The 23,629-nt window shown below is 42.5% G+C and overlaps 4 protein-coding genes and 3 non-coding genes across 10 annotated transcripts in view; 2 read left to right on the top strand and 5 right to left on the bottom strand.

Annotated features, from left to right (window-relative positions):
* Nucleotides 1-2,822: 2,822 nt before the first annotated feature.
* On the bottom strand, nt 2,823-4,775 carry SPCS1 (signal peptidase complex subunit 1). Of its 2 annotated transcripts, XM_029917506.1 has the most exons (5): nt 4,367-4,661; nt 4,011-4,070; nt 3,825-3,911; nt 3,207-3,313; nt 2,823-3,109 (listed from the first exon to the last, which is right to left on the bottom strand). In XM_029917506.1, exons 1-5 carry the CDS (start codon nt 4,571-4,573, stop codon nt 3,103-3,105), a joined length of 468 nt encoding a protein of 155 aa, XP_029773366.1. In that variant the 5' UTR covers nt 4,574-4,661; the 3' UTR covers nt 2,823-3,102. The 2 variants fall into 2 exon arrangements, with proteins under 2 accessions (XP_029773366.1, XP_029773367.1); XM_029917507.1 differs by having other exon boundaries at nt 2,823-3,313; nt 4,367-4,775.
* GLT8D1 (glycosyltransferase 8 domain containing 1) lies at nt 4,600-16,598 on the top strand. 3 transcript variants are annotated; one of them, XM_029917505.1, is made up of 10 exons: nt 4,600-5,060; nt 9,810-9,863; nt 9,949-10,047; nt 11,920-12,133; nt 13,947-14,064; nt 14,558-14,642; nt 14,824-14,936; nt 15,508-15,674; nt 15,794-15,906; nt 16,075-16,598. In XM_029917505.1, the coding sequence occupies exons 2-10, from the start codon at nt 9,848-9,850 to the stop codon at nt 16,263-16,265; spliced, it is 1,116 nt and encodes a 371-aa protein (XP_029773365.1). In that variant the 5' UTR covers nt 4,600-5,060; nt 9,810-9,847; the 3' UTR covers nt 16,266-16,598. The 3 variants fall into 3 exon arrangements, with proteins under 3 accessions (XP_029773365.1, XP_029773364.1, XP_029773363.1); XM_029917504.1 differs by lacking the exon at nt 4,600-5,060 and adding an exon at nt 6,089-6,397; XM_029917503.1 differs by lacking the exon at nt 4,600-5,060 and having other exon boundaries at nt 9,734-9,863.
* GNL3 (G protein nucleolar 3) lies at nt 15,416-23,400 on the bottom strand. Its single transcript, XM_029917502.1, has 15 exons — nt 23,264-23,400; nt 22,631-22,689; nt 22,103-22,240; nt 21,878-21,991; nt 21,585-21,668; nt 20,476-20,608; nt 19,596-19,708; nt 19,229-19,352; nt 18,768-18,855; nt 18,146-18,320; nt 17,865-18,007; nt 17,643-17,779; nt 17,377-17,558; nt 17,007-17,070; nt 15,416-16,923 (listed from the first exon to the last, which is right to left on the bottom strand). The coding sequence occupies exons 1-15, from the start codon at nt 23,274-23,276 to the stop codon at nt 16,841-16,843; spliced, it is 1,650 nt and encodes a 549-aa protein (XP_029773362.1). The 5' UTR covers nt 23,277-23,400; the 3' UTR covers nt 15,416-16,840.
* LOC115275603 lies at nt 18,379-18,455 on the bottom strand. The gene has a single exon (XR_003901663.1). It is a non-coding gene; the product is annotated as a small nucleolar RNA SNORD69 (small nucleolar RNA).
* Nucleotides 19,466-19,547, bottom strand: LOC115275615. Its single transcript, XR_003901674.1, has one exon. It is a non-coding gene; the product is annotated as a small nucleolar RNA SNORD19B (small nucleolar RNA).
* LOC115275602 lies at nt 20,359-20,433 on the bottom strand. The gene has a single exon (XR_003901662.1). It is a non-coding gene; the product is annotated as a small nucleolar RNA SNORD19 (small nucleolar RNA).
* Nucleotides 23,401-23,473: 73 nt separating the features above from the next.
* The window catches only part of PBRM1 (polybromo 1), a 118,835-nt gene continuing 118,679 nt past the window's right edge, over nt 23,474-23,629 (top strand). Inside the window, exon 1 of the mRNA XM_029917490.1 lies at nt 23,474-23,629. The gene's annotated coding sequence lies outside the window, so the exon portion shown is untranslated.

The raw sequence follows: 23,629 nt of genomic DNA, 5'->3' as shown, positions 1-23,629 counted from the left end.
GCATGTTTTATGAATATATCTTTCTGGAGAGACATCAGTTTTAGTTAAGTTTTCTCACTAATTTGTATAATGCATATATTTTCTTAGCATTAAAAAATTCCTACCTATATGTTATTATTCCTATTCTATATATTTTTATATTGTTTAAACATTCATTTGGTTTTCATTCCAGTATCTTTTGGTTATTCTGTGGTTTTTGAGTGCTTAATCATTTTTTATCTTTCTTAAATATAAAACACCTTTAACAGTATGAATTTTCTTCTCACTATACCTTTGACCATATTTCAGACTTTGACATATTTTTGACAGGTTTTTAAAGTCAGTAATTGTGTTTTTCTCTTTAAGAAACGTTTCCATATACATAATTTCCCTTGTTATCTAAAAAGAGCACTCCTATGAAACCTTTGGTAAGCTGAAATGGTGAGAAACAGAGAGTATCTCCCACTTTCTGAAAGTTCTTTGCCCTTAAGACCCACAGTAGTACCTGTTTTTGCTAACTGAAAGAAATCTGAAGATTTTCGCTTTTATGAGAAAAGCCATTACTGTGGCAATGTTAATTAAGACTCTCAGAAAAGTGAAGTGGCGTGAAACACGCTTTTGGAAAGCAGGGGACACATGTATTTAGAAAGCCAAAAACATCCAGGCACCCGGGTATCTCAGTCAGGTAAGCATCTGACTCATGATCTCAGTCAGTAGTGAGATCCAACCCTGCACTGGGCTCTGCACTGAGCGGTGGAGGCTGCTTAAGATTCTCCCCCTCCCTTTCCCGCCGGTCTTCCCCCCTGCTTGTGCTCACTCACATGCTCTCTCTGGTGTGGGGGGAAGAGAGCCAAGAAAATTCGATCTCCTTGCTCCAGCTACATTGCATTGTGGTTAGTGAAAATGACTTGCATTAACTTTTATTTCTTGGGATTGTTTTTCCCTGTGGCTCAGTAGCTGGACCAGTCCTGTGGGCATTTACTAAAGGTGATTGTTATGCACAGACACAACTACTTGCCTTTATATATTCAAACCTCTATAAGACCTGATCAGTAAAGTTTTGTGATGATGGAAATGTTCTGTATCTGTATTCTCTGCAAAGGTAGTCACTGGTCATACGTGGCTTTTGAGCTCTTGAAATGTGGCTAGTTTGAGGGACTCAATTTTTAATTTTAGTTTTAATTAAATTTAAATAGACCAGGTGACTAATGGCAACACATTGGATAATGCAGCTCTGAATCATTCATTTAGTAATTATTTATTGAGCATCTACAATGTCTCACCAATTCTTAGAAGTATTGGGCAAACAGCAGTGGGTAAAAACAGGATCCCTGTTCCCTCCCACAGAGCTTACATTCTGTAGAGGGGGACAGGACAATGAAAAAATATATAATGTGAGATACATCAGTGCATACAGGATGGGGCATACCACTTGACTTTGATAGAGCAGTAGGAGATGACTTACAGTCCTATCAGACTGGAGTGACAGGCAAGAACAAGTCCTGTGTGTCTGGGAAGATGTTCCATGTATGGAGAAAAAGTGCAAAAGTCTGCCTGCCTACACCTGCCCACTTACCTACCAAAACCTGAAAGGCACGACTGGTCTCCTACAGAGTGGGAGCACTGCCAAACTCTTATGTATGTAAAATTCTTTATACATTTCATGTATTACTTAGCGCAAATTGATTCAGAACAGCAACATTTTGGCAGCTATGAGAGGTCCCTCCTTTCCACATTTCTGGTGTTTTTTTTATTTAAAATTTTTATTTGTTTTTATTTTTGAGAGAGAGACAGACAGTGTGAGCAGGGAAGGGTCAGAGAGAGAAGGAATCACAGGATCTGCAGACAGGCTCCAGGCTCTGAGCTAGCTGTCAGCACAGAGCCTGATGCGGGGCTCGAACCCACGAACCATGAGATCATGACCTGAGCCGAAGTCAGATGCTTAACCGACTGAGCCACCCAGGCACCCCGCCACATTTCTAATGTTAAGTATTTGACGTTCTAATTACCCCTTTTCTGCTTGCATCTGCCTAATATATCCTTTTTCCTGTTTTCAAGCCTTTGAGTGTCGTCTTGAAAATATGGGATAACTTCATTTTTTTTTTAAGTTTACTTATTTTAAGAGAGGGGCAGGGGGTTGGGAAAGAGAATCCCAAGCAGGCTCCATGCTATCATTGTGGAGCTCAACTTGGGGCTCAAACCCATAAACTGTGAGATCATGAGCTGAACTGAAACAAGAGTTGTTCATTTAGCCACCTGAGCCACCCAGGCGCCCCAAGGTAACTTGATTTTCAACACAATTTGGGAGCTCCTAACTTTTATATCACATTTATTACGCTTATTTATGCTGTCTTAATTTTTCTTTTTTTTTAAGCCTTCCTGACTTTTGTTTACTAAGGTCTTTGTTCTCATTTTTTAAACTTATATTTTATGAAGTCCTATATCCTAGCACCAAGAAATAGAATATTACCTATGATAACTCTCCCACTCCCATTCCACACACAAAATCTTTAGAACGTTTTTCTCTTCAGTACTCTGGAAATTTTAGAAAGAATTTAGTTTTTATAGGTTTCCAGTTTGGTCTACTTCAAGTAAAGGATGGATTGAATTTTTTCTGCTTAACACCACCCTACTTTTAGTGGTACCAAACTATGACCTTCCCACAAATTTACACTAGTAAGTTTTTTCAATAGGCGCTTACTGTTGTCAAGAAAGACATATATGAGGAAGTGCAGCCACAGAAAATAGAAATGGTACTCAGTGATACTTTCAGAACCACAAACTTCTAACTCTGGCTTTTACTAGTAGGTTCGCTTGCAGAATAATGAACAAAAGACTCTTCAGACAGACTCGCACTGAGTTTTAATTAAAACCTTAAAACAATTTAACCACTCACAATGAATTATAAAACTTTGATAGTCAAATTGTACTTTTATGAAGCATTTATTCATTATTTTTGTAGACCTGAAAAAAACTTGGCATACTTGTGTTTTCTGCTGTCGTTTCAGAGGATTATGAAGAGGAGTTCTGAAATAATTATAAATCAAAAGCCAACTGAGTTAGAAGTGACATATAAAGAGAACAAAATCTATACGCTGCTGTGCTGAAGAGCAGAGGCGGGTTTCAGCTCCTGTTGTGGACATGAAAACAATTTAGCTCATCTCACCAAATGAAAGCAGGTGCAGTAGTAAAGCTGAATCATGACACCCTAATTATTTTTAGCATGCCTCTTAATTTTTCTTTCCCCTGGTTTCTTGTCTTCAGAGCCTGAGTCTTGAACAGGTAACCACTTGAGGGGGTGCCGGCGATAAATAGGCCATGGAGGAAGTGTCAACTGAGCCAGAACAGAGAAAACCCATCAATATTAAACATTAAAAGTTTAAAGGAGCATTAAGTGCAATATCTGGTTCCCAAATAACGCCTCTCTGCTACCAGAAGTAAAACCAACAGCAAAACTGGCATCCCAGGGAAAACCTGCCCACCCGGACAGGCGGCTTTAAGAACTGCAGACAGTCCTCACCATATGCACGTAAGGCTGTAAGAGCAGAAGATGAGGAGAGCGCCCTGTGAAGACGGTAAGAAATTCCTGCTAGTTTTGACCTTAAGATTACCAGTTGGAGCAGCTGCCGTAAGAAATGAACTGTGTCCTTTTAAGCAGCTTCACTTTATCTGCCACTTATTTGGCATTCTATTTTTCCAAAGATAGATAGCAGGGTGAAACACTGATGGCAAAAAGGAAGTTTTTGAAAAGTTGGTGCTGGTTCTCACTGCTAGGTCCAACCAAACCAACCCAATTTAGGAAACTTAACTTGCCACGAACGTCCAAATATCCACAAACTTCTTACCAAACACGAAAAAGCAAATCCGGCCATAACTATATAGACGGTCCACCCGAACTGTTCAGCCACGTACCCGTAGATAAACCCAACTATCTGGAGACAAACGAAGTACATTAAATATAGTCAAGCTGGTTGGGGGGCTTGGGTGTGGGAGGGGGTGACGAAAGAATACTACGCAAAACCAATACTTACGGCAGAAAAAAGAATAATTCCCTGAAACATCTGTTCAGCTAGCTTCTGCCCCTTGTAATCCTAGAAGCGAAAGAGAGCAAAGCAGGAATTGGTTCCACCACCGAAGAGGCACAGTTCCCGCCCTGGCCTCACAGCTTTGGCAACCCCAACATCAGGGGCCTCCCCAAGGGCTGGGCAAGGAATGAAATTCTGGGTTTTCCGGGGAAACCGAAGCATCCTAATGGCGCACGGACAGGAGGCTCCTCGCGGGCGAAGAGAGATGGGGACCCGGGAAGCACAATTTAGGGAACAGACTAGGGCCGCGGAGCTGCCAGCTCGAGAGAGGCGTGCGGGGAGTCCTGGGGTCGAGCCCTCACCATCTGCGTAGGCAGCGAGCTCAGGTGCTCCAACATGACTGGCTGAGAAAGCTGGCAGCAGGGCGAAGGCAGGAGCGACTCAGGAACCCGGGTCTGGGACCAGGTGCAGCACGGCGGAGCCGCAGAGCCGGGCAACGCGAGGGCCGTGGCCCCGGAAGCGGATGTCTCCCACAGACCCGAAAGGCCCGAGGCTCCGCCCCGCGCCATAGCTAGGCGACCTGCGCTTTCAGAGCCGGCTGTAGCCCCGCACACTGCCCGCGAGGGCTGAGGTGGCGACGGTGGTGGTCGAGCGGAGGCATCGCGCGCCCGGGAGGGCTTAGCCGTCTGTAATCTTGGGCGCCGGGAGCCGCGGCCCCGGCCCTCCAAACTGTCCTCCTCGGCGCTCCCGCGGCCTAACGGCTGCCTGCGCGCGCCTCGTCTCCATGGCGACGGGCTTTTCTCGGCGAGGACCCCGGTGGCCGGGCTGCCCCGCGCGCCTGTCCGGCGCCACGCTCCTGCGGTCGGAGCGGCGGGCAGGTTGCGGGTTTCGGCACTGCGCGGCGGCCGCGGAGCTAACGGGAGGGCGTGCTCGGTCCGGAGTGTACGGGAGGCCGGTGACCCGGCGGCGGACTGGGTCTCCGGGCCTGCCGCGCGGGCGCTGAGCTGGCGGGGCGGGCCGGGGCGCGGACGCTGGCTCCTCCTCCTCTGGCTGCAGGTAAGGGCGGCCGCGGGGAGCGTCCGAGAGGAACTGCTTGCCCCGGCCCTAACCGAGGGGGGGGGGGAGGAAGGGGGGTGTCTCTGGGCCTGGGGGGGGGGGTGAGGGCTTCTCGGAGCGTCACCGCCCCCATCACCTGTAAGCGTAAGGAGGCCCTACTGACGCCTAGAATTTAGAGGGGAGTACCCGCAGGCCACATCATCGATAGGAAGAGCATCATCTTAAAGAGGGTACCCTTGCACCGAAATGGAGAGATGGCTCCCATTCGGAGAGTCTCCCAGGTTGGCCGTCCAACACGCTCGCCGGCTGCACGGGGCCCTCCCTATAGAGGCCAGGGGTTCTCTTTGTCTTTTTCAAAGCTGGTGTCAACCTCAGAAACTTAGCCCCTCCCTTGTTACTCTGAGCGAGATGGGGTGTCCACGCTTCGGAGAGAAACCGCCCTGGGGAACCTGGGCCTCTGAATGCCAGGTGGCTCTCTGGCCTTTATGCTGTGTTGAGTGTCAGAGTCACAGACCGTGGGATGCCCAGCTCTCCCAAGGCAGGCTGCCGCCCACATTCATACATTCAGCACATTCGCGGTACCTTTTTCTCTGCCACGCAGTGGGCCTATGATAGGCTGTGACCAACAACATGTCCTTACGTTCCCAGAGCCCATTATGTGTCAAGGGGGACAATGGGCATAACCCTAGAAATGAATGACAGCCAGATTCATTCTGGGATAGGGAGGGCTAGGAGATGTGGGAGTTCAGGGCAGGTGCGGCTTGAGTGTGGGGTTTGGGACAGTCTCTGGAGTCTTGAAAACCAACTAGGAGTTAGCCAGATGAAGAGGTAGGAGAAAGAGGGTGTATATCCTTAGTGTCTCTGCACTTTTCAGCCTGGCAGAGACCTAACAGACTTTCTGTTGTGTGTAGAAATAGACGTATCCCTCTGTTATCCCCCCACCCCGCTTCCTTTTTAAAATTTTTTATTTATTTAGGAAATCTCTACACCCAAAATGGGGCTCAAACTCACAAACTGTGGTCAAGGGTCCCTAGCTCCTGCAACTCAGCCAGCCAGGCACCCATGTGTTACCCCTTTTTAAATGCACTTTACAGTGTGTCACTTGCTATAGAGGCATTATGGTATTTGAGCTATAAAGATGATGAGAAAAGGAAATTGCTTGTAAGGTTCCATTTGAGAGAGACCTCTGTTGGAATTTATGTTGTTCCTTATGTTGAAATGTGTTTTCATGACCATTATCAAAGGGTGTGTTCCCTTTCTGAGCTGAGAACCACCTTTGCTCCTGTTTACAAGATCATTCAATAAATACCACATGGCCACAACATGGTTTTTAGATGGTGAGTATACATCAGTAAACACTTTGTTTCATTGAGGTCTCTGTTCTCATAGGACTCACATTCTAGACCTAGAAGACAGAAAGTAAACAAAGAAATGGGGGGCGCCTGGATAGCTCAGCTGGTTAAGTGTCTGACGGTTCGTGAGTTTGAGCCCTCCATCGGGCTCTCTGCTGACAGCTTGGAGCCTGTACAGGGTTCAGGCTTCAGATTCCGTGTCTCCCTTACTCTCTGCCCCTCTCCCGCTTGTGCTCTGTCTCTCTCTCTCAAAAGTAAACGTTAAAAAAAAAATGAATGGGGGGATTTCATAATTGAGAAGGGGATGTAGTAAACTCTCCTGATGGCCTCTGAGGGGATGGATAACAGGACAGAAATATGACCTTGGCATGAGATGCAGTTGGGAAATTGAGCTCTGTATTGGGCTCCTCACTGGATGAGGAGTCTGCTTGGGATTTTCTCTCAGTGCTCCTCCCTTGCTCTCTCTCAAAATAAATAAATAAACATTAAATTAAAAAAAAGATGACCTTGGTCTTAGGTGACCTCAACAAGATCAGTTTAGATGGAGCAGTAAGGACAGAAATCTGGTTGGAGGAGGCTAAAAGAAGAGTAGGAGAGGAAGTGAAGCTAGAGATGAATTTTTTCAAGTGTTCCGAGTGAGGGAAGCAGAAAAATGGGTCTGTGGATCAACTGGGTTAGGGGAGTGGTGTCTTTTTTTTTTTTTTAATTAACTGGTGGAAGACATAAGAGCATGATAATAGGCTGATGAGTGTGATCCAGCAGAGTGAAAGAGTTTGCTGATGCTGCACCAAGGAAACAAGTAGAGGTTAGCTTACAGAGCATCAGTGGAATGGCATTTCTTGGATTTCTGCTTGCTGAGGGAAAGCAGAGTGTGGGTACATCTGCCAAGAATGTGGGTACTAATGCTGGTAACTAGCAAGTTAAAAAAAATGGTATTCTTTCTCCTTAAGGTTTCTTCACCCATTATTTTTGGATATGCCTGCCCTGGTTGTGTGTGTATGCATGTTTTGTGAGTGATTTGGGAATGTGAAGGTTTTATAATTTCCAAACAAAAAATATTAATTTTCCTAGTGAAAAATTGAACATTGCTGATCAAATTGTTCATAGCTGTGTACTCTTACAAAAACAGCCACTATTACACATCCAGGGTCTGCATGAGGTTTTGAGAATTCTTTCTAACCACATTAGTGAATTTTGTTACGATAAAAGAAAACAAGGAAGAAAATATGGATCAGACGTACTTCATAATAATTGGCATGTTGCAGATATATAACAGTGGAAGAGTTTTATAAGCAAATAGTTTCTGCCATGCTAATTTACTTAAGCACATCAGGTACCTGCCAGGATTGTGGTTTTCTTGTGCCTAGCTAATTGCAATAGCACAAATATGTGTACCTCTCAATCCGTTTACTATCTGTAAGTAACTTACTGGACATTGCTGAGCTAAAACACTCTCCCTTGTATCATTAAGTTAAATGAGGTTTATTCAAGTGACACAGTTCTCTTTAGTCGTGGTGGAAATTGGCTCCAAACAGGCAGATGTTAGAGTTTTGTCTGTGGGGCTTCTGGTCAACCAGTTTCTGATGGTAAGGCTCACCCCCACCATGTGATAGGCACACTGCTCAGGACATATAATGATACACATTCTTTAGAGAAGTTCATTGGTATAATGTACTTTATATATACTGCTCTAGAAAGAAATAAGAGAGAAGGAGAGTGTGTGTATTTTAGATTGTTCTTTGGGAGTCTGAATTATTTTCTTCCAAATTTGTAGTCTGATCTGTGAATCTCAATTCTTAAAATAACCCTTCAATATATTTCTCTTTTCTTTCAAAGGCCTTGAGAAATCAAGTGCCTGATAGGCACACACTTTAGATGAAATTAATTCAAACTTAGTTTGATTTTATTTTTATTTTTTTATTAAGTTTTTTAAATGTTTATTCATTTTTGAGAGACAAAGACGGAGTGTGAGTGGGGGAGGGGCAGAGAGAGAGGGAGACACAGAATCTGAAGCAGGCTCCAGGCTCTGAGCTGCCTGTACAGAGCCTGAGGCGGGGCTGAACTCAAGAACTGTAAGATCGTGACCTGAGTGGAGGACCTGTAAGATCATAACCAATTGAGCCACCCAGGTGCTCCTACTTTGATTTTAGAAATATGCTATTATTCAAGGTGCTTTGTGAGGTTAATAGCCTTATGTAAATGTTAGGTGCTTCCATGAGGGAAGATGAAGTAGAAGAGGGTAAAGATCTCAAAGGTAGGATTATAAAACCCCTGGTTGCATAAATCTGTTTTTATAAGGAAACATTACCCGTAGATTGTTGTAGAAATCTGATCATTTAGGGGTGCCTGGGTGGCTCAGTTGGTTAAGCAGCCGACTTCGGCTCAGGTCATCATGTCACAGTTTGTGGGTTCAAGCCCTGCATCAGGCTTTGTGCTGACAGCTCAGACCCTGGAGCCTGCTTCGGATTCTCTGTCTTCATATCTCTCTGCCCCTCTCCTGCGCACCCTCTATCTGTCTCTGTCTCTCAAAAATAAATAAACATTAAAAAAAAAGAAATCTGATCATTTTTGTTCCACACACAATCTCATTTTCATTGAATTATCATTAGTATTATTATTATTAGATTTTTCTTTTTAATTTATTTTTTAAGTAATGTCTACTTCCACTGACAGGGCTTGAATTTACAATCCCATGCTCTTCTGACAAAGCCAGGCAGGCAATCCTATTATTAATCTCTTTTTAAGTGAAGGCATCAGATGAACTGAAGAGCACAAGCCACAGGCTGAGTGACAGTATTAGGTGCCACTTTAGGAAGAGAAATGAAGCCCTGGGAAGCTCTTTTTTTTTTCTTTTTAGCAGATTTTTAATTTTTGAGAACAGCAGTCTCAACTTTTTATAGCAAAATTGGGTTTTGTATATTTTTGTAATTATGTTTCTCTGCTTTAAATGAATTTCTCTTTAAATGAAATTTTGTTTTAATTGAATATGGACATTTTTTTCTCTTTTAATTCCAGTTAAACCTGAATGGGATACAACTCAGAACAGAGATGTTTTATGCCAGTGAGGCTGACCTCAGGTTCTAGACAACAGAGTCCATGTCTAATTTAACTAGAAATTTTGAGTAGAAATTCATTCGAAAAACATTTCCATAGTGGTTAGACCTCAAGAAATCCTTTTGGTAGAATTTATTTTGCTTTTCATCTGGTGACATTTAATGTACAAGGCTACCTATTTCTCCCAGGTTACTTGCAAGTATTTTATTATCATGACTACTATATAAAATTCAGATCCCAAATTGGGTTCTTGAAAACTATTAACTCAAAAATAAAATGCTGAGGCATCTTGATGGCCATTTTCATGTACCTGCTGACTTTGGGGCTTGTTTTTGTTTTGTAGGGTTAAAAACTAATATATACATAAGGCAGAAGAGAAAGATGTCATTCCGTAAAGGTATGCTCTTTCTACAAATTTTATTGTTTTTATAGCTGCTCAAAAGGTAAAGATATGTAATGCAGGCTTTTCCTCTGTGTTTCAGTAAACATCATCATCCTGGTCCTGGTTGTTGCTCTCTTCCTACTGGTTTTGCACCATAACTTCCTCGGCCTGAGCAGTTTGCTAAGGAATGAGGTTTCAGGTATGGGAACCCTTACTAACGCTTTGGCATCTGTTGAGGACCCAGGGTTCCCAGTATCCCACATCCTAAAAATTACTAGGCTAAAGGAAAAGGAAGTTTTCTTCCTGTCCTTACAAAAGCTGCTAGACTGGGAAAAGGTGGTGGCGCTCCTTGTGTTCTTACAGCCCCACCCCTACTTCCAAGTTGTGTGGGGGTTTGCTGATGGTTTGATCTGACAGCACCCCCTTTTCACCAAATCATAGGCCTTAGGGGAGCCATCGGCTCTTAGCAGCGTGGCAGGGCTTCAGAGGGTGGCGACAGGTATGTGAAGCTTCTACCGAATGCCTGCCCTGTTTACTAGTGTCAGTGGGGTTCCTTCCTTCACCTGTTCTTTCCTTTAATGTGTGGAGTAGTAGTACTGGGACTGTAGTAGTAAAACAAAACCAGAAAGCCTTATTAACTGATTTTTTAAAAATCACTTTATTGCATAATTAATTCCATTGCTCTACTTCGGTATTGGGAGGTTTCAGGATGTTTGTCAAAAATCATTTTGTGGTTGCTACCCACCCTTGTTGACCAGAACAAGAAAAGACTAATAACTTTTGGCTGACCTCTATGGAGTGGTCTGACAGCATGTTTTATTATAACTGTGTATTTACATATGTACATATAATGGACACATAAAGTAATGTATGATATGCATAACATATGCATAAAGTAATGTATGCTCCTGGCAGGAACATTTATGAAAATGAAAACAGTATTCAAGCTCCACGAGAATAATTTGGTCACTGCTTTTGGATGTAATTGGATGATAGCTAGTACATAGGAGGTGCTTAATAAATTTTCATTGAAAATTATCTCATTGCCTAGATATAGCTATTATTAAGATTTTGGCTTAGTACCTTCCTGGGTTTTTTTCTGTGTATATATTTTGATTATGTAATATATAAACTGCAATGATGTGTTTTTCCATGTGATTATTTCTGAAGCAAGTCACCGTGATGGTAGGTATTCTTCATATATCATGTTAATGCCATATAATTTCTTTTCCACAAGAAAAATAGTCTTGGAACAATGTGACTCAGACTTTTTTGATGACATCCCCACAATAAGAAACATGTTAGATGTAGCACCCAAATCTACATGTGTATTTGCTTATTGTCCATCTGCCTTTCATGGTGGTGATTTGTATTTTATTTATGGCTACAACCCCAGTGACTACCTATTGCCTTGCACATATTAGGTGCTCAGTGTTCAATGAATGTAAATGGATGAATATATATTGTAAGAGACAAAAAGGAATGTTTACAAAACGGTACTTAGAATTGCTGTGTGTGGTGTGCGGTCTGATACTCTTAGAATTCAGTGCTCTATTCCAATTCAGGAACTGCTTTTCTACTCACATTCTGATTGTGACCCATTAAATTGATTTCATGCCTACTTATGGGACGTAATTCATGGTTTGAAAAACAACAGTTTAGCCTGTTTTTAGGTTTTCACAATTATAAACAAACTTGTAACTTTTGATTATCTCTCAGATTTGTCCTTAAGAGAGGCAAAGGGAATTACTGGGTCAGAGGTCATGTACTTGTTTAAGGTTCTTGATACAAATCGCTAAAAAGACATTCTGGAAAGATTCTGTTGTATTCTCACCAGTAGTGTATCAGAATTCAGTCCACCAATTATTATTATTTTTTTTAATGCTTCTACTTTTCCAAAAGCTTTGTTACATATAGGAAAACAATTTCTGGGCTGTATGCCTCACGTTGTAATGGGGGGAAAATGAAGTAAGTATAATCCTCACCTTTCCTCTTTTCGTGTCTTGGGTGCTAGATCAAAAGCTTATCAGGTTTTGTATCACAATACTTTTCTTGTGTGTGTTCTTTGCAGATTCAGGAATTGTGGGGTTTCAGCCCATAGATTTTGTCCCAAATGTTCCCCGACAAGCTGTAGACGGGAGACAAGAGGAGATTCCTGTGGTCATTGCTGCATCTGAAGATAGGCTCGGGGGGGCCATTGCAGCCATAAACAGCATTCAGCACAATACTCGCTCCAATGTGATGTTCTACATCGTTACGCTCAATGGTACAGCAGACCATCTCCGGTGAGCTCGGCTTGCCTGTTGATTCTGCTTCTAGAAGATGCTCTAGAACAGGCCAGCTGCCGATCCAGGAATGTTTTTTCCTTTATGTATATACTTCTTCTATACTATTGAGATCATACCACATAAAAACTGCACATGACAGGGTTTTCCATGTGATTGTATCATAAATAAGTCCCTTAGGTAAGATAAAGAATATAAGGAATTTGTGCCAAGATGTAAATTAATTGTGTCATACACACATTGTTAAACCAAACAGGCACTTTTTTTAGTAATAAGAGTTTTTTTTTTTGGTGCCAAAACCTGGGATGGAAAAGAGTTTCTCAGTGAAGGAAGCAGTATGTTGATTTACATTGTTACAAGTTCCTTATCACATGGACACATCCTGAGTAGTTCTAGAGTGGAATGGGCCAGGGGTGGGGGAGGGGGGAGCAATGGTAAAGTGGTGTGGTGAAGTGAGCATAGAGACAAAGAATCCATATCCTGGCCCAGTGACAGGGGAGAATTACTAAGCCCTGTGGAGCCCATTATCTCATCTCTAAATATGGGGTGAAAATATCTAATTTAGAGGATTATTGTGTTGCAAATGAGAAAATATATAAAAAAATCATTAAGAACATAATAGTAAATGTTCCTTACTATAATTGTTGTGATTAGTCATAGAATCCTAATCTGATAGTCTCATCTGGGTCTTGAAAACACTCTGAATTCAGATTTATGATATTCAAAGAAACATTTAATAGGCTAACAGTTGTCACTGTTCTAAAACATTTCTTGTGGCTTTCTCCATGGTTCATGTTTAGTTTGTGAAAGTTATTATTTTTCCCATATTTTAAGAACTCGAAGGGGTGCCTGGGTGGCTCAATTGGTTGAACATTTGACCTTGGCTCAGGTCACAATCTCACGGTTCAGGGGCTCAAGCCCCGTATGGGGCTCTGTGCTGACACCTCAGAGCCAGAGCCTGTTTCAGATTCTGTGGCTCCTCTCTCTGCCCCTCCCTTGCTCATTTCTTGTCTCTCTCTCTCTCTCAAAAATAAACATTAAAAAAATAAAAACTCCAAAGCTATCTAAAATGATGTAGAAACAGACTGCATTTGCATAGACTACAGGGAAAATGCGCACACTTTTCTTAGAGCTAGTACCTTAGACACAGGTGGAAGAATTATTTAGACATAACTGTGAATTAATGAGTCTATAAGAACAGGCTGACTACCAGCTTTGTCAACAATTAGCTTTCACTGCCATCATATTTTGACTTATTTTCTTCAGCATGTATTTGGAAAAACGAGTTGATTGGTCTGTGTGATGATGGGATGTTCTCAACTTGTTTTAATCCAGCAGCGATCCTGAGTGTGAGCCTGGTGGGAGCAGTATCCATCCCCACAGAGTCTTGGTTCAAGCGGGAACTTTGATGGGCATCCCTTCACTTAGATGAGGAAACCAAGGCTCACAGAAGTGAAAGGGCTTGAAGACATCTATTTGGGCCCCAGGGTTTCTTTTAAATTACGGAGTGCCCTCATTGGGAAGCACGAAGAGAAAGCTGTAGTGTGGGGACATGGTTATTTATTTGTTAAAAAATTTTAATGTTTATTTTAAAGAGAGCACAAGTGGGATAGGGGCAGAGAGTGAGGGAGACCCAGAATCTGAAGCAGGCTCCAGGCTCTGAGCTGTCAGTACAGATCCTGATGCAGGGCTTGAACTCACAAACTGAAATTGTGACTTGAGCCAAAATTGGATGCTTGACCGACTGAGTCACCTAGGCACCCCTGGGGACATGGTTATTTAAAACTGAAATTTGGTGCTTTCTTTTCATCAGGTCCTGGCTCAGCAGCAGTACCTTGAAAAGCATCAGGTACAAAATTGTGGATTTTGACACTAAACTTTTGGAAGGGAAAGTAAAGGATGATCCTGACCAGGGGGAATCCGTAAAACCAGTGAGTCCCATTCATCCTTGTTTGTTATTTGGGAGTTTGGTTGACTCAAATACAGGTTTGAACTGCAAGGCTCCACCTTTATGCAGATTTTTTTTGATGCAGCACTAGAGCTATTTGTTCCTTATGATTTTCTTAACATTTTTTTTAGCTTACATTGTCATACAGTATATAATAGATATACAAAATGTATTGACTGCTATAGGTAAGGCTTCAGGTAAACAGGCTGTGAAGTTTGGGGAGTCAACAGTTGTAATGTGGATTTTTGTGCAAGGGGCCAGTGGCCCTAAATTCTGCATCATTCATGAGTCAACTGTGTTAGGCAATGACTGAAATACCTGGATAACTGGGTATGGTTCCCTGGGGACCAAGGTTGGGCAGTTCTAAGACTTTTAGCTGTCTTCTGCATGGGTACTGAGCACTCTGGGAGTTTCTGATAAAGGCATAGCCACTGATGAATCCTATGGCAAAGGCTCTTTCTGTTTTCCTTTCCCAGCTAACCTTTGCAAGGTTCTACTTGCCAATTCTGGTTCCCAGTGCAAAGAAGGCCATATATATGGATGATGATATAATTGTGCAAGGTACCAAAGACTGTCATCATTAATGTTGTTCTCTGTCCAGACCGTGGGCGATAGCATTATTTTACTCATGATATCTTATAAAAAGTCATCCTAAGTGGGAGGAATGGGCATCTTGAGGTAACTCAAGGTGTAAATTAAAAAAAAAAAAGTAAATCTAATTCTTACACCTTGTCTATTTCAGGGGATATTCTTGCCCTTTACAATACACCGCTGAAGCCAGGGCATGCAGCTGCGTTTTCAGAAGACTGTGACTCAGCCTCTACCAAAGTTGTCATCCGTGGAGCAGGGAACCAGGTAAATTATTCAAGATCTTACATAGACACGTCACTCTCTATACTGCAGGCTAATAGGAAGAGGCAGCAAAATTAAGGAGCTCTTTCCTTTTTGCTTTTTCCATTCCCCAGTTCATCCCAAAACTCAAGGCTGCTTTTCTGTGAGTTGGTTCATGATTTTTAACCTAATTCTCCTTGAACATTTGGCTTAATTAAGTTTACTCTAGGTTCCTATTATAATTTGGAATCCCAAATGTCACTTCTTTTTAAATAAAAAATTCTAAATGTTTTGGAAGGGGGAAAGCGTGCACATGCGCATGTGCACAAGGGAAAGGCAGGGGGAGAGCATCCCAGGCAGGCTCCATGCTGTCAGTGAAGAGCTCGGTCTCACAAGATCATGCCCTGGACTGAAATCAAGAGGTGGACGCTTAACCAGCCAAACCACCCACACATCTCCCAATGTCATTTTTGCTTTTCAAAGAGCCTCTCTGCAAATCTGAGTTTAATAAGCAGGTTTTTTTCTTTAATGGCTATCAGTTACATCTATTCTGTTTGAAGCAATAAACGTACTATATATCCCATTTGTGTTTTAGTACAATTACATTGGCTATCTTGACTATAAAAAAGAAAGAATTCGTAAGCTTTCCATGAAAGCCAGCACCTGCTCATTTAATCCTGGAGTTTTTGTTGCAAACTTGACAGAATGGAAAAGACAGAATATAACTAACCAGCTGGAAAAATGGATGAAACTCAATGTAGAGTAAGTACATAGCTGACCATGCTGTAAAGATGCTTATTTCAACCTGGGTGATCTTGTCTAAGAGAAAGTTTTAAGGATTCTCCGCTAGTAGCTTAAATCTGTCATTTGTGCCCCCCAAGAGAGGGACTGTACAGCAGAACATTGGCTGGCAGCACCACAACACCTCCTCTGCTGATTGTATTTTATCAACAACACTCTACAATCGACCCCATGTGGAACGTCCGCCACCTTGGTAAGTTGAAAAAATGAACCAACGGCCTAACCTAATAAAGAATTAAGTGTCTCTTCTCAGGGATGGGGTATATCCAGTTTCCTTTAGGTTTTCTGGAGTCTGATGTAGCATTCTTATTTCTGACTAGTACTAGGTATAATCATTTGGTTCTTTTTCTCTCAATGTAAGGTTCCAGTGCTGGAAAACGATATTCACCCCAGTTTGTAAAGGCTGCCAAGTTACTCCATTGGAATGGTCACTTTAAGCCATGGGGAAGAACTGCTTCCTATTCTGATGTCTGGGAAAAATGGTATATTCCAGACCCCACAGGCAAATTCAGCCTGATCCGAAGACATATGGAGGTCTCAAATACAAAATAAAACATAATTTATGCTATAAGCATTTCTCAGGAAATCCTGGAAGACAGTATGTGTGGGAATTAACAGTTGCAAGGCTTCGATGCCTATCTGCAGCAGCCCATGGAAAGAGGGACATTTCAGCTGGGTAAAGAGGACAAACTACCGTGTTTAGCAGTCAGCTTCCCAGAAAGGCTATAAATGTCTCCATCTGCCTTACCAAATGTTTGCTTACTACCATGCTGAAGGACTGACGGGGATGGTACAGCTAGTTCTACACTACTGCTTGGTTTTAATTTTGTAACATTAACCTGTGGTCTGATCTGTTAATAAAGTGAAACCTACATTTTTTAATAAGTGTATGGTGTTTTGTTTCCAGGAAATTATACTTCTATCCAGTTGTGTAAGAGAGTGGTGCTTCTATAGAATTCAGACATTATAAATGGCCTCATTAAAAAAAAAATGAGTGTACCAGAATATATATTTACAAAATTTACACAACATATGGCATACAGCAACAAGCTATATATCACACACAATATAAGAGCTTAGCGGTCTGCTCAAAAGGTTTAAAAAAAAACTGAAAAGGCAAGGTTCTGTTATACATAGTCTGTGCTGAAGTCATAAGCATCATCTTCCTCTTCAATCATTTTATCTGAGATGTAAGATAGTGCTGACTCGTCTATGTTGGAGAAAAAGAAAAGTTAAGGTTAAAATTCCATACCATTCGGCTTTGTCATTAGTAAATCCCTCCACCCAACCCACCTGCTTGGGACTCCTCAGGCAGTGCCCCGGCCTCTTCTGCCAGGACCATGGCTAAGCTCTCATCCTGTGGGACAAAGAGAAACAGTGCAAGATTAGTAGCCCCTTTCTGCTCATTAAGTAATTGCACATCTGGAAAAAGACTCTGAAGGTAACTGTAAGGAGAAACACAAAATTAAGACTAATGATTGCAAACCTTAAATACTAAACCTTAGATTTTCTTGGGGTTTTTTTGGTGTGGTTTTTTTTGGGGGGGGGGGGCAGCCTGTCATGAAAGATTTAATTTCTACCTTCAGTGCCTTCCCATTTGTTAAACAACATTAATGCTAGAAAATGTACTGAAGCTTAAGCAACTTGTGTGCAACATACTTACATCAGCTTCTTCATCAACACTTTCCTGGTCACTGTTGAGGTCAAGGTGGTCCTCTCCCTCCTCCTGCTGTTTCTCTTTCTGTTTTGGCAATTCTTCAGGTATGTCTGTTTCTTCTATTATTCCGTTTGTTAGGCCCGAAGACTGGAAAAGGATGCTACTGGCTAAACGAGGGCCCCTGATGCCTAGGGAAGGAACGTAGCACATGTAAACAGGACCTTTTACTGCCCCATCAGCCAATCAAGAGAGCAAACACACGTCTTGCTTACTGCGTATGCTGTGTGCGTTGTTGTTCTCCAATTCTTCCAGATTAAGGCCCTGTTTCATGTCTGTCATGATGCCCTCATTAAAATGTGGAGAAGGAGTCCAGGATGTAGGGGGATGGCAATAGTAACCTAAGGAGGCACTAGTATTAAAAAAAAGATTTGTCAAAAATCAGTACTTTCTTCATTCCATGTGGTCCTCAAAATGCCAACAGGAAGAAGTCTTACCCTGTCCACTCAGACCATATCAGTTTGGCCGCAGCTTCTACATTTGGGCTTCCACCTTTTTGGTGTAGTCCTCTTCTCTGAGCAAGCAATGTAAAAAATTCCAGAGGATTCTTAAAGTCTGGGACAGTAAATTTCAGTACTACCTTAAAAAAAGAAAGAAAAAGAAAGAAAAACAGAAAATGTCATTCATCTGATATAGTGTAAAAAGCCTTGAAAAATCTCCCACTTAAAGGCTTATGATGAAAGAGAAAATGGAGCTCAAGGGAAGAGGTTCTTAATACCTGTCGAGCGTCGGCCTGGGACAAGATGGCGCTAGCGGCCTCTACTGGTTTCAACACTTCAATACTCGCTGGACTCCTCAGAGCAAGTGTGCTGGCAGAGTTAAGCGGAGACACGATGCAGCTTGGACTGTCTATGATTGTGATCTGTTTGTCCAGGTTGACAACCTGCATGCACCTAGAACAAGAGGGATGGTAACTGATGGGAGCACTGATTTACCTGAAGGATGAGCGAGAACACGAAGCTCAGGGTTGGATTGAACAAACTCAGCACAGTCTGTCAGATCCAGTTTATCATCATTTGCTTCATGTTTTATCTGAAATTCTTTAACAGTGCTCCATCTTCTTCTAAAGAAAAACACATTATAGCCTCTATGTTGACCTCACCACATGCTGTTTGTTCTGCCATAAATATTTCTCTCCCCTCAATCTATTTGCTTGTCTTTCAAACTAGATGTGAGCTAATCTACTCTAATCCATTCTTCCCTAAACCTAGCACTAACTTAACCCGATTCCTTTCCCTGACACTGCTAAAGAATAGAAAATGGTCTTCCTTGAGCTATTCAAAATAAAGTACTGACTCATCTATGATAAAATATTTTAATTATGCAAGAACTCACTTTACCTTGTAAGCCCCATGGATACACCAACATTACATATCTGTTCTTGTTTCAAGCTATTGATGATGCTGCTTTTCCCCACATTTGGGAAACCTACAAATGGGAAATCCACAGAACAAAAGGCATTGTTTTATACTGGAATTATAAAATTTCCACTGCCTTTAGATTTGCCTGTGTTTAGAGCAAGATCAGAGTTGGATCTGAGTGTCTTCATTTCAACACTAAGACCAATCTTAGCATCTTCATTTCTTGTACAAGTAATCAAGGATTGGAGGATTATTAATTCAAATAAACTAGGAGCCTTCAGAAGCCAGCTTCCTATAGTGCACATCTGGCAAAAGACTGAAATGGGCAAGAAGCTAATGTTTGAACAAGCCCTTTATTTAGCACCAACCCCACACAATGTTAACATGGATAAACTTGGCACAAAGAGATAATACATAAAATGTGTTGAACTGAAACTCACCAATTACTCCAACCTGAATGGCTTTGCCATTAGTCTCCTGAAAACTTCTAAGAAGCTTCCAAAGGCCTTCTTTCCCAATACAGACTTCATTTTTGAATGGAGCTCTCTTCCTTAACTTCAAATGCTAAATAAAATTCCAAATAAGTTTAACTACTTCTGATAACTCACCAGATAAAACCCAAGCAATCTGGCTCCAGAACCCAGCTATTAAAATCACACTATTATCTTTCAGATTATCTCTGGATGAAATCAGAGTTGGATCTTATGAGTTCTCATTTTTAATCAAGATTTTTGTATACTCATCATATTTCAGCCATCCGAAATCTGAAAGAACCATACTTCCCACCATCGACAGTGAAAAAAGTACCTTGACTATCTTGCCCTTGTCCTTCAGATTTGTTGAGGCTCTGAACACCACTGTTGGTAATTCCTTCTTCAAATAATTTAGCCAGTTCTCCAAATTCTCCTTTGGTACCAAATCTAATAGGAATTAGGAATAAGACACATGCTCCAATTTGGTCATTTTATTGACAGGAATATGTATCTGATTAACTGGATCTGACTTGGGTTTGTCTCCTCAGTTTTTTCAAAAGGATTTAAGTGGAAGATGGGGAGAGAGGGTAAGCTCCCTATTATGCTGCCCTTATCTCCAACAGATTTTAGTATCTATACCTCTGTATTTCTTCAATTCTCCCCTATATTGCTCACCCTTTCAGGATTAAGTCAACCTATAGATTGTTAACCTACTAACTCTAGGGCTAGGTTTCCAAAATTTCTGAAACGTTTCCTGGCCCCAGCAATAATTGTGGATCCCATTCTTATTCTCTGCTCCCAAGTCTCTGTTTTGGATTTTCCTGACTCTGATGCTCAAACCCATACGTACCTGCACTTCACATAAATACAGTCACATATGGACATTATGCCCAGGTGTTGGGAATATGGCACACTGCCATCCCTTCCGACGTGAAATATATTGCACAGTGAGCTGTGCACAGAAGCTTATACTCTTACATGAGACAAAATGCTAAGTAATGAAGGTCGAAAGGATAGTTGAAACCAATTAATCACTTACAGAAAATATCTCCACTCCATTGCCCAGCATTGTCTTTGGCAACGAGACGATATGCACTGGCTTTATTGAGATCAGAGTTGGATCTTAACAATCTTCAGTGAAAATCAGACTGCTCACGTTTTCCTCATACCTCGCTAGTGCATATGGAGCAAAAATATATATCCCTTTTGCTCACCTGATTTATTTAATACAAGCACCAGCTTTTTCTGTCCACCCTGGACAATGGCCTCTTCGACCTGGGGACACCTGCAACCAAGAGGATCTCTGGCATCCAGCACCTCTAGCACAACATCTGAGGCTTCAATCACCTGTCAAGGCAGAAACTATCAGAGGAGCATCTCTCACTCTGGCAACACCCTTCATACAAGTGTACTGGCATTTTCCACTTTACAACAGTGTGAACTCAATGTTGGATCTTCTGTCTTCACTTTGGCACGAAGCATGTTCACATATGCATCATCTCTCACAGGAAAGTAAAGCACAAGTTTGCCTGGCAGCCTCTGGTCTCTCATCAAAGTAGATTTCAAAAGTGGAAACACCCCACTGTCTTGAACCCTCCCCTCATGAGTCATGTAGTTTGATAGGCCCTCTGTGGCCCTGCCAAGACTGCTGAGCAACCGTCCTGTTCCATTCACAGGAGTGAGCCTGGGAAAACGGGCATTCAGGGTGGGCGTTCTGGAGAGCAGCTATGCCAAGACACTCCCTTGATCTCCTTCACTTAGGTTTCGACAGAGTATTTTACAAATTTTTTTCCACACTGCTTGCTCTAATGTATTTTCCTCTATTTTATTTTTGAGAGAGCAAGTACCAGTGCTTGCATGTTGGGGGATGGACAGAGAGACAGGGAGAGAAAATCCTAAGCAGACTCCATGCTAACAGCATGAATGTGGGCTTGATCGCACGAATGAGATCATGACCTGAGCGGAAATGAAAAGTGGCTTAACTGAATGAGCCACCTAGGTACCCCATGTTTTCCTCTACTTAAAAAGCCCTAGATTATCATGTTACTTTAACATAAAGTGCCACGTCTGTAAATCAGACTTCTAAGAAAGTGTTCTCGGGCAAAAATTTAAACCATAAGAACGTTTCTTTTAGCTAAACAGAAGAGGCCCTAAGTAGAACAAGTCACAATAAACAAACAGGATAAGCCAACTTTCTGAAAAATTTTTCTAGCTCAAGTGAATTCCACTTCTACCTTTTCAGGATTGGTAACAGGAAAAAAGAATGACTCCAGTCTTTTTCAACCTCATTACCATTTTTACACACTGACCTACATTAAAATACCTTTTTAAGTTCCTGACAATACAACTTCTTCGGATTCTGTTTGCCTGAGTTGGCTTTGTTCTTAGCTTTGCATTGCCCAAATTCCTACATGATAAAAACAAAGAAAAAATTAGCAGTTCAGTGGTAACATCTTTCTCCACTTTCCATGGCTAATTAGGGGCATTCCAGTGGTTATTTCTATAGATAAAATAGAGTGAGAGCGGTCTTCTGCTCAGGAAGCACAACAGCCCCTGCCCTAAGTCTGTGCTTTCACTTCTACAATAGAACTCATTCACAAAGAGACTTAATCATACCTCCTTCACAGGTTCCAAGTTAGATGTCTTAACACCAGGATTAGCTTCAAGTTTCCTTTTCTTTTCCTGTTCTTTCTGCCTATCAAGTTTCTGTTGCTGTTTTAGTTCTTCAAGCTGTATCCAAGTCATAAGAGAAATGGGTGAGCCAAAGCAATTTATTACTCTACTTTCAAAAAATACACATACCCACACATCACTTGTTCAGTTTCAGCTAACATATCTTACTCGCTGTTTCCTTAGCTCAGCTTCCCGAAGAAGAGCCTCCTTAAAGGGAGCACTGTTTGGAACTCCTGGGTCTTTTCTAGGCTTTTTGCGACCTCGTTTTTTGGCCTCCTTCCTCAATTTTCGATGGTGCTCTCGAATCTATCATAATAAAAATTTTTATTTAGCTTATGAAATTTACTAGCCAATCTGGCTAAAATTGATTATGCCTGTAAAATAACCTAGAAAAACTGAATTGTAACCATATACACAACATGCATATTTATGTATAAAATAGCAAAAAACAGTCTCCAAAAAATTCTCTGCAGAGGCTAACATACTGATCGGAGTTTACATACTTTGTTATCACCAAATTACTGCACTTCACCACAGCCATACATACTCCTGATGCCTAAGAACTGTGCCCATGAACAGTCTAACGTCAATTTCATGAATTGAAATCCTATTAATCCAGACCTCCTAGTGGGAGAGGTGGAGCAGAAGTCACGTTAGCATTATATCTAATATAGTTCTCCCAAGCACAAGACTTACCTTTTTTTGGATTTTATACCGCTTATGACAGGTCATGCGTTTACTTGCTTTCTTTAACTCTGCAAAGAAACCCGTCACAGAAGGATTAGACATAAATGATCAATTTGTTTCGTTTTTAGTGGCTGTGCTCTGGAATCACGTCCCTTTTCCTAGTAAGTAGTTAACTCTCAAACCTAAGTATCGTATGTGGCGGATAATAAACACACGCCACTCTAAAACCCCAGAGAATCTGACTCAATAGATCCGGAGCAGAGCCCAGCTTCCTTGCTCCCACAGGAGCACACAGGAGCATGAGACCCCAAACGGCAGCCACTTCTCGTCAAACACCGTGAATCACAAGTTACGAGCGAACAGTGGGTTTCAGAGATGGCTCTCAGACCTCACCAGGGCCACAATGAACGTGGCCAAGAAGGGGAAAAGACGCCGTTTCCCTGCCACTATAGTCTCCACTTACGTCCTCGTTTCGTACTACAAGCCTGCGGCGAACGTGGGGCCTTCCCACTCTCGATTCAACTGGGGCCCAGCGCGACGGCCTACCCCGCAGGCTCTCCCATTCCCGCGTAAGAGCGCCTGGGGGTGCACCGGCCAGCAGGGACAGAGGCCCCTCCACATCCGCTTCCCGACCCCACTCACTCGGTCGCTTCATCCTTGCACTGAGAAGGGAAGTAACCGCAGAGGCAGCAGCTACAACGTGCCTCCGACACAGCCACGTGTGAACTGAGGCCAAGTACGAGCGCCACGCACTGACGCTACCGCCGTAAAGAGCGCCGCCGCCTGCTCGCGTGTGCGCGCACGCAGTGTCGTGCGGAGCCGGAGTCGCTTGGCGGCCGCGGGACTGGTTTTGCGGCGGCACCGGGAGGGGTGAGGGCGGCGAGGGCGGCGGATGCTGGAGCGACGGCAGCGGCCGCAGCCGGAGGAGCAATAGTAGCAGCCGTGGCGGCCACGGGGCGGGGCGTGGCGGTCGGCGACCGCGGCAGGGGCTGCAAACGGCGGAGCGGC

Source organism: Suricata suricatta, chromosome 12, assembly GCF_006229205.1.
Source record: "Suricata suricatta isolate VVHF042 chromosome 12, meerkat_22Aug2017_6uvM2_HiC, whole genome shotgun sequence".
In the NCBI taxonomy this organism is placed as follows: Eukaryota; Metazoa; Chordata; class Mammalia; order Carnivora; family Herpestidae; genus Suricata; species Suricata suricatta.
This window is presented reverse-complemented; position numbering and strand designations above follow the sequence as displayed.